This window comes from Erigeron canadensis, chromosome 7, assembly GCF_010389155.1.
Source record: "Erigeron canadensis isolate Cc75 chromosome 7, C_canadensis_v1, whole genome shotgun sequence".
NCBI classification, from domain to species: Eukaryota; Viridiplantae; Streptophyta; class Magnoliopsida; order Asterales; family Asteraceae; genus Erigeron; species Erigeron canadensis.
The window spans coordinates 3,254,025-3,264,039 of record NC_057767.1 but is presented as its reverse complement, the minus strand read 5'-3'; the positions used below and the strand labels follow the sequence as shown (position 1 = coordinate 3,264,039).

The window sequence follows — 10,015 nt, the reverse complement described above, 5'->3', positions numbered from 1 at the left end:
GTGGGACTCAAGCCATTACACATAACACCAGGTGGAGTTAACGACGTAATGATGACAAAGTGGCAGTTTAGGTGTGACCATGACTAAGTTCTACTGATTACATATCTGTCATGATTTAAGTAAGCCTACAAAATTTGTTGACCAGCCCACAAATTTTCTTCAGTCTTCGATTCCAAGATACTGTCATTTAAATTCTTTTCCAGAACATCGAGTGCTTTCACGAACTTTTCAGCCATTTCAAGCTCTGCACGTATATCTTTTATATCCCTTTGAGCAACTTTTTTAACAATAATGGTTTTTGCTTTTGTATCCATAAAAGAGGTGGACTTTTTCATGACCTTCTCCTTCTTGTGAATGGCATCCAAGTGAGTTCTAAGCCACGACACATTGATATTGGCTGCCTCTGCATCTGACACTTGGTTCTCTATATCTTCCATCTGAGAAATGATTGTTGTAACATCGGCAGTTTGGATTCGCCTAACAACGTTACAAACAACCTCAAGTAGAGATGCCCTCACATAAGTTGTTTTGAATGTACAGTTAGCCGCAATGTCACCATGTTTCAAAAGAAGAGCTTCAAGTATTGGTGCAAGACTCAGCTTCACGTTGTATCCTTGGACACATATTACACTACATTGAGAAGATGAAACGTTTTCAGGGACTTCCTGTTTCATCTGTACAAAATGGATATAAATTAGAGCTGACAATATGAGCAAGTCAAGAGTTTCGTAATAACTAGAAAATTCAATTCAAGAGTTTCGTGTATTATTTAGTACTTAAAATAAGTGGAGACTTTGAGGGCTAAAAGTTAAAGGTATACTATATGCTTAGTTGCTTACATCTCTGATATTGTTTTTCCAATCATTATATAAACATGATATTTAGTTATTTACAGAATCCAAGAAAATGAAACCTGACCTGACCGTATTGACCTGCGAATTCTAAAGCATTTTTTTAGCCCTTGAATATGTTGTTTCACCCAAACAAATTCAAAGATTATCGAAACATCCCAATGTGATTTGGTGTTGTCTATTTGGGCCAACATTGCCCTTTAAATATTAAATATATATTATATATATCAAAGGAATGTATGACATAACTTAGTTTAATAACAGGGAGCCAAGTAAAAGAAATCTCAATGTGGAAAGACAGAGGATAATACATACACAATCTGACATAAGAGGCATATTTTCAACCAACTCCCAATGTTTCCTATTGAGGTCTAAGAGTTGTTCGTCACCATCATCATGCAATAACTACAAAGATATAGCAACACATGTTAGTTTAAATACATAGATAATGTAAATCTTGGAGAAAATACATGTCGAAGTCGTACCCTGTGTCTCTTGGTTCCACGGTCAAAGGATTGCACAACTCCTTCACAGTAACTGCAGCAAAAGATGTTCACATTAAGACAGCCCCATATACACATCATGAATCTCACTCTCATGTGTTATGATACTTACATTTTACCATCAGGCGACGAAACTTTAATCCTGCTCCCCACCAGATTTTCACCATGCTCAACAGATTGAGGCTGAATCAGTATCGATTTGCATAGTTCAGAATATGACATTTTACCATCAGGCGACGAAACTTTGATCCTGCTCCCCACCAGATTTTCACCATGCTCAACAGATTGAGGCTGAATCAGTATCGATTTGTATAGTTCAGAATATGATTAATTGGCATGAAGAGTAATATTTGTATTGGAGGACTAGAGTTCAAGGTGGCAATTTTCAACCCGATAATGGATCAAACAGTTTCAACAGGTAAACATTCAACAAAAAATCATTCAAAATTAAAACACATAATCTCCCAAGTCGTTCTAGTTTAAGAGGTGAACTATCATTGTAACAGAATGGTGTTCTACTCATATCTAACTATTAAAATATTCAGAAATTATGGGAAAGAATCTATAAGAAGTGTTTGTGGGACAGCCCAACCCATTTTGACCCATTACCCAACCTAAATGACTATTATGCCACCTTTAACTAGAACAGTTATCAGAATCAGATGGTGTTGCTTCCATGGAGTTCTATTTAGCTTCTGTTTTCCCTTCACCTCTGTCACAGATTCGTTTATCACTAGAGGTGAATCATCAATTGAGATAATTTGCTTGTCGTGTGTCTTTGAACTGTGAGGACGTAGACAACGGCTTACAGCCAGCACCACACTCCTGCTTCCATCTATACACTCAAGTTTCCTCTTGTGAATTGAATCCTTCCTTAAGTTGCTTGTATCAGTTTTAAATGGAATACTTTTCCTCAAAGAACCGTGAACTTCTTCTGCCACCTGAAAGATTAAAAAACTATTATGATGAATTTATATTATGAAAAACATTGGAATGTTTAAAAAAATTCCAGAGTGAAATCTTAACGAATATATATTAGGAGGAATAGTAACAATTGACAAATGTTGTAATGTCATTTACTGATTCATTGTTACAAATGTGTTCAACCTTTTTGTAATAATTATTAAGAATACCCATATCACGTGCCTTGTCTGGGAGATGTGGTTCGAGTTTAGCAGCACAGTCCTTGATGACGTCTCGCGCTAGTTGCCAGCAAACAGGCAAAGCAATCTAAAAGAGGCACAATACTTGAGTATACAATGTAATTACCGAGTAGTGGTGAATGAAAACATGATTGATCACCTGATTCTCCTTTCTCACACTTGTGACTAAAAGATCAACAGTCTCAGGCTTGATTAGCTCACTTTGCTTTATGATCGTGGTCATGATCTTCTTCATCTTTAGCAAGAGTGCAGGGGAATTGGAGCTTAAAAGTCAGAAAGAAGAAACTCAGTTCAGCTAAAGAATCTAAGTTACATTAAATTTCTTTTTGATAATGATGCAACTTTTAAATAACAGCACTGGCCATTAGCCGAGTAAATTGTCAAAAACCTATAAATTCCAAGAATGGAGTGTTTCAGCATAAAAATGGTGCATTTCTTGTAAAGCCTTTCCAGAAATCTGTTAAGCTTTGCAAGTTGACATAAAATTTTGTAACTGCTACCAAATTAGAGTGCTTACTCAGCAACGGCTAAAAATTGCTTAAACAGTCGAACTAGCAGGTCGTCAAACTCCAGTTCAGACATCAGCACCGAAAAATCAAACTTACTTAATGCTTTCAAAACCTTGCTCATTTTTGTATAACAACCACCTGATGCAGAAGATAATTTCTCGAATGTAATTACAGCAAGTTCAATAAAATCCTGCACACCAACAAGGAAACGATAATTAAAGACATATAGTACACTATCATTTAAATATTCTCGACCAGTTAAAACAAATGCTCTTTCAGATGTCAATACCTTCATATGTTCCTCGTTATAAGGGGAACCAGGTGCCATAACCCTCAAGATTTCAGAGATGCAACGTGCAACAGTGATATTAATGTCCATTTCAGGATGTCTCAACAGTTCTTCAGCAACCAATGCATTAATTGCTGGTTGCATTGCGGTTTTCATTGATCTGGATGGTGATTGTAGCACCCTGTATAGAAGTTTCTCCAGTTGCTAATACAATTTCACACCATAGAGTTTAAAATTGTTACTTGTAGAACAGATCAAATGAATTCCATGTTCATCAAAAAGATCACTAATGCTATAAAATGAAATGTTTTGACTTAAACATGCTTCAATAAAAATATAATCAGTTTAATGGTTTAGCCAACTGCAAAACCTGGTTTTTCAACAAAATTAATATAGCTTAGAAGCAAACAGCACTAACTAACATCGTGAATTCATGTAAAATCTATAACAAGCCTTGTTTAATGGAAAAGTAGCATCCGCTATAAAAGAAACATTCAAGACTTGACACATTACGGCATTATATTTAATACAGCTTAAAGATAAGTTTTGATACTACATTTTAATGAAGAATAAGTTGTTTAAACATGGGTCAAGCATTTTTCAACATTTGTTACTTTACCCGAAAATCTATTGCAAATATGTTACTTCAAAAAGTTTCAATTAAACGTATCGAAATTCACTTTACTTAATTTACCCCCGAGCTAAAAAGTCACCAAATACACACAATAGCAATAACTGAAAATTCAAAAAGTTGGATATACACATTTAAAAAACTTGGCCCATAAAACTGGATTAAAATCTTCTAAAGTTATTCCCAAGTAAAGTTGAGGATCTTGACCATTGAAATAAAACCAAAAGTCAAGATTCAAAGATGATCCTTGAATCTAGATCATTGATTTTAATCCAATAGTTAAAACGTTTCTGACTTGTAAAGTTGAAAACAACTTTCGAGGATCCTTATCCTATAAAAATAAGCAACCTCAAACACTCCCCGACTATGGTAGCAAATAGTTAACCAAGAATCTTTAGATATAATAAGGGTCTTGCTAATGACAATCGTTAACGTGCATAAAATAGTACTTTTATCATAACATTTAGGGGTGGGTTTATGAAGACAGATGTCTTCCATCCTCATGTCATGTAAAAGGTCGGAGGTCCTTTTCTAGCATTTAGGTAGAATATGGAATCAACCTAGGGGTAAGGTCTGCCTACATCATAACCTCCCCATACACCGTCGAGGTATTGGGAATCAAAACCCGCATAAGGTGACACTGAACAGTTTCTTTCTTTCTTTTTCTTTTTTTTTTTTTTTGATAAGCAACATAGAATTTTTATACACGATAACAACAACCCAGTTAGCATTTTCCATATTATAATAACAATGCACAATTATAGAAACAAAACCAGAAAGGTAATAACTTTATTAATTATTTACCACACACACACACACACACATATATATGTATGTATGTATATAAGAAGGGAAAAAGCCCTAACTTGAAGAGCATTAAGAAGCTGAGAAGTTGAGGAAGGCAAAGGTAAAAGGCTCTCTCCTGAGTTAATAAGATTGGTCTCAAAATTTTTTACTGCTGAACTAGTTACCATTTTCAAGAATCACTGTAAAAAACTCTAACTCAACCAACAAGATAAAACCCTGAAATTTTATTATTCTTTATTTATTTATTTTCGTGCCCCGTATCTCGACCAGGTAAATTAGTAATTTGACCAGGGACTTTTTGCAGCGACCCTCGCTGCAAAATCCCTTAACACGTCAGCTTTCCACTCCCCGCTTTAAATGTTTGACCCGACCCGTACTCCACTTATTGCAGCGAGGGTCGCTGCAATAAGTTGTTTGACCCGACCCGTACTCCACTTATTGCAGCGACCCTCGCTGCAATAAGTTGACCCGGCTCCTTTTTAAAAAACGATCCACCCTTCCATCCATTCCATCATTTACAGTTTACACTTCCTCCTCCCTTCAATATATAATTTCTTCCTCCACCCCTCGATTGTAGTACCGCCGCCAGCCACCACCGTCCACCGGCAGTCACCACCGTGCAGTACCGCCAGCCTTTTCTTCCTCCACCATCTATTGCATTACCGCCGCTAGCCACCATCGTCCAGCGCCACCGCCGCCAGCCACCACCGTCCACCGCCAGCCACCACCGCGCAGTACGGCCAGCCGCCGCCAGCCACCATCGTTCAGCGCCACCGCCACCAGTGTCGGGATTATCCTCCCCCAAATTCCGGTCGGTCGTCTTCCCCCAAATTTTCAAGCCATTTCAAATTTTGGTATGTATTTTATGTTTTTCCCAATATCCATACCATTATTTTTTAGCATTTAGACCGTTACTAATTTTTGCAGCGACCCTCGCTGCAAAAAGTGAAAAAATTCGACCTCCATAGTATGTTAGTATAGTTTTTGTACATATATCAGTTTTGTTAATTTGTTAGAATTATTAGTTGTTTATAGGATTTTAATAGGTTTGTTGTTATATTGGTATGTTATTATTAGTTTTGTTAATTGGTTAGTTTTGTTAGAATATTGTTATGTTTAGTATAGTTTTTGTATATTTATTAGTTTTGTTAGTTTTGTTAGAATATTGGTATGTTAGTATAGTTTTTGTATATATTTATTATTTTTGTTAGTTTTGTTAGGATTATTAGTTGTTTATAGGATTTGAATAGGTTTGTTACTATAGTTAGTTTTGATTTGTTGATAATTTAGTGATTTTTTAGGAGCCAGGAATTTGTTTTGTTAGTGATTTGTTAGAATATATATCTTTAAATACAAAATTAAGAAGATTAGAATTTGTTAAAAAATTGATTAAAATAAATAGCCAAGATTATGTAAAAATTTTGATTAAATATACTACTTAAGACGTAATAAAATTTAGTTCAACAAAAATATACATAAAAATTAATCGTTTAAAAAATTAAGTTCAAAAGTATAAAAAATTTAGTTAAAAAGTTAATATATTGATTTGTTAGAATATTTTAGTCATTAGTGTTAGGTGTTTTACTTTTTGGTCAGAATATTGACAAAAAAAAAATGACGTAGATTAAAATTTGTTAAAAAATTTATTAAATTAAATAGCCAAGATTATGTTAAAATTTTGATTAAATATACTACTTAAGACGTAATAAAATTTAGTTCAACAAAAATATACATAAAAATTAATCATTTAAAAAATTAAGTTCAAAAGTATAAAAAATTTAGTTAAAAAGTTAATATATTGATTTGTTAGAATATTTTAGTCATTAGTGTTAGGTGTTTTACTTTTTGGTCAGAATATTGACAAAAAAAAATGACGTAGATTAAAATTTGTTAAAAAATTTATTAAATTAAATAGCCAAGATTATGTTAAAATTTTGATTAAATATACTACTTAAGACGTAATAAAATTTAGTTCAACAAAAATATACATAAAATTAATCGTTTAAAAAATTAAGTTCAAAAGTATAAAAAATTTAGTTAAAAAGTTAATATATTGATTTGTTAGAATATTTTAGTCATTAGTGTTAGGTGTTTTACTTTTTGGTCAGAATATTGACAAAAAAAAATGACGTAGATTAAAATTTGTTAAAAAATTTATTAAATTAAATAGCCAAGATTATGTTAAAATTTTGATTAAATATACTACTTAAGACGTAATAAAATTTAGTTCAACAAAAATATACATAAAAATTAATCGTTTAAAAAATTAAGTTCAAAAGTATAAAAAATTTAGTTAAAAAGTTAATATATTGATTTGTTAGAATATTTTAGTCATTAATGTTAGGTGTTTTACTTTTTGGTCAGAATATTGACAAAAAAAAAATGACGTAGATTAAAATTTGTTAAAAAATTTATTAAATTAAATAGCCAAGATTATGTTAAAAATATATGTATTGAACTAAATATACAAAATTATTTAATCGTTTTAAAAGTATAAAAGTAAATTTATATTGTATAAACGGAGTTCTAAAAATTATTATCAAGTAAAAAAGATATATATAAAGGTAATTAAATTTGTGATAATTTTGTTATATGATTTGTATTTTGCAAAAAACGTATAATATGATTTGTATTTTGCAGTATAGATGGCGACTTACCATGGTGGTGATGGCGGCAATGAAGACCCACATCGACCATGGTGGAAGATTTCATGGGGCTGCAAAGGCAGCGGCGGTAAGGAATTTGGTTTTTTTATAATTCATATTTTAATTTAATATTTTTTTTACTAACTTGTTTTTTTAGAATTTGGTTCTTTATAATTCATATTTTAATTTAATATTTTTTTTACTAACTTGTTTTTTTAATTTTTTCTAGCCCCTCGAAAGGGAAAGGGGAGGGGGCCATGTCAAAATTTAAATTTGGAGGCTGAGTTCGCGAAAAAGGGTCGCCTGTCGATCGACTTCGACACGACCAACTTAAACACGTGGCAGGCGATCGGCCCAAATTCTTCGATGTATAAGAGCCTCATCGGCACCTTGGTCCGCCACATCCCTCAGACATACGACTCTTGGGACCATGTGCCTGCTGAGAGAAAGGATTTTATCATCCCGACTCTAAACGTAAAATATTATTCATTTTTAACTTCTTCTTTGATGTTTGTATCAATTTTTAATTTCGCTAACTTTTACTTTTCTAAATTGCAGACTCGGTTCAAACTGGACCACTTCATTCAGATTCCTAACCCCGAGGATCCTATCAGGCGGGGGTTCAGGCTGTGTGTTGATAGGGACTGCTCCGATCAGTATCGGCTCCGAAAGAGCCAGTTCAAGAGAGCCCACTTTACCAAAAAGGGGGGCCTGGATGCAGTTCCCCAGTTGGAACAGGCTGTTCCTCCAGAGGGTATGTCACAGGAGGACTGGAGAGGTTTGTTGGGGTATTATCAGAGGGAGGACCGGGTGAGGCAGTCGGCGAGAAACAGCACGAACAGGGGCAAGCAAGTTCTTGCGGGGACCCATGGTCGTAAGTCTTACTCTCAGTACGTCCACCAGGAGAAGGTTAGTTATGAATTATATATATATTAAATATATATAATTGTGTTTAAAAGTATAAGTTTAATAATGTATATTTCTTATAATATATATGTATTAAATATAAATACTTGTGTTTAAAAGTATAAATTAAAGAATGTATATGTCTTATGATAAATTGATGTGTTTACAGGTTGAAAAAAACAAGGACGTGGATTTGGTGGATTTGTTCGAGATTAAGCACAAGAAGAAGAAGGATAAAAAATGGGAACACCCGATGGCTGAAGAAATACATGTATGTGTCTCTCTGTAAGATTTTATATTTTTTAGTATTAAATGTTAATTAATCAACCTTAAGTATAATGTAATGTTTTTTACAGTCTCAGCTCAAGAAGAAGAAGGAGGAAGCTGAACAGGACCCCGTTCCCACACCAGATCCTGACATTGTCATGGATGTACGGGGACCCCGGGCGGGGCATCGTTGAGGCATAGGGCGGGTCATCAGGCAGATGGGTACCGAGGCGTATGACTATACGCATCTTACCCAGGGACAGCCACGTGCATCGTTCAACTTGAACAACGACCCACCTCAGCCGAGCCAGACGTCCTCCTTATTTGAGGAATTGTTTAACTATAATAGTTATGCACAGGTTCCTTTTCCTCCTCAGCCATCCCAGCAGTTGCCCACAGCCCCTCAGTACTCAGGCGGATCGTATCATGTCAATTTAGATGACGATGATGACGATGACGATGATGATGATTAGTATTTTTTTGTTATAAACAATATATTTTTTATTGTATCAATTGTTTTTGTGGTGTATATGTGTTTATCTTGTCGGATGTGCTGGTGAAGATGGTCATAACAAACGAAAAAAACGTAAAACAAAATATGCCTAATCCATATAAATAAATACGTCAACTATTATTAGTAAAATACGTCAACGATATCTAGTACTTTTAAAAACAAAAACATCAAAGATAGCTATAGAATACGTCAACTATTATTAGTAGTCATTATAACAAATATATGTAAAAAAGTACATCAACGATATCTACTACTTGTAATAACTATTATTACATACGTTAAAGAGTTACAAACAAACAATTATGCGATATAAACAAACTATTTAAGGATCTCATATCCCGTAGGTGCCTTATTAGCTTGAACGTGTCTGTGGTACTCAGCCAAACGGTCTCTGTACTTCGGATGTCTTGCCCAGGCCTGCGATGCAGGTTTATCATGTCCCCAAGCTGAGGTGTAAGGCATTGGGCAGTCCGTATCTAAAACAACCGTAACAAAATGTGTCGACCCCGATACCAGGGCAATGCATATCGGGTCATCTACGTATAGCTCGCCTGGCCCCTTCCAAAAAGGAAAACATGTGATGTTCTCCTCTAAACTTAAACAGATAATTATTACCCCCAACGCATTAGACAGCAGCATAGCGCAATATGGATTCATCATCCAGTAATCGTGTGGGCAACCATTTGGATAAGACATTGATAGCAAAGTGTGTACGTGCTTAGCGTCACCAGCGAATGCACCCTCATAGTATCCGCGCCTGGACTCATACTCCTCTAGCATTAGTTTGCGAATCCACTCGAATTTTTGCTCGTTTTCACCCAAAGCAACAGCCAGTGCCCGAAACCCACAGTTACCATCAGACTGTACATTTTTTATATTTACAACGTATCTTTGAAAGAACTTAGGGAGCTGGCCTAGGTAATGACTCAT

At 34.6% G+C, this 10,015-nt stretch overlaps 2 protein-coding genes across 2 annotated transcripts; both read right to left on the bottom strand.

The window, feature by feature from the left end:
* Nucleotides 1-4,916, bottom strand: LOC122607246. The gene is made up of 10 exons (XM_043780182.1): nucleotides 4,813-4,916; nucleotides 3,316-3,519; nucleotides 3,035-3,216; nucleotides 2,657-2,780; nucleotides 2,435-2,584; nucleotides 2,065-2,295; nucleotides 1,467-1,645; nucleotides 1,337-1,388; nucleotides 1,167-1,256; nucleotides 1-674 (listed from the first exon to the last, which is right to left on the bottom strand). The coding sequence occupies exons 2-10, from the start codon at nucleotides 3,469-3,471 to the stop codon at nucleotides 126-128; spliced, it is 1,713 nt and encodes a 570-aa protein (XP_043636117.1). The 5' UTR covers nucleotides 3,472-3,519; nucleotides 4,813-4,916; the 3' UTR covers nucleotides 1-125.
* A 4,487-nt stretch (nucleotides 4,917-9,403) lies between these two features.
* On the bottom strand, nucleotides 9,404-10,015 carry LOC122607245. Its single transcript, XM_043780181.1, has one exon. The coding sequence runs from the start codon at nucleotides 10,013-10,015 to the stop codon at nucleotides 9,404-9,406; it is 612 nt and encodes a 203-aa protein (XP_043636116.1).

Coding starts and splice junctions, on each gene's coding strand:
- LOC122607245 (XM_043780181.1), bottom strand. CDS start 10,015: ATGAGTCATTACCTAGGCCAGCTCCCTAAGTTCTTTCAAAGATACGTT.
- LOC122607246 (XM_043780182.1), bottom strand. CDS start 3,471: ATGAAAACCGCAATGCAACCAGCAATTAATGCATTGGTTGCTGAAGAA. Junction 3,217..3,315: donor ATAACGAGGAACATATGAAG/GTATTGACATCT, acceptor GTTGGTGTGCAG/GATTTTATTGAACTTGCTGT. Junction 2,585..2,656: donor GTGTGAGAAAGGAGAATCAG/GTGATCAATCAT, acceptor TGCCTCTTTTAG/ATTGCTTTGCCTGTTTGCTG.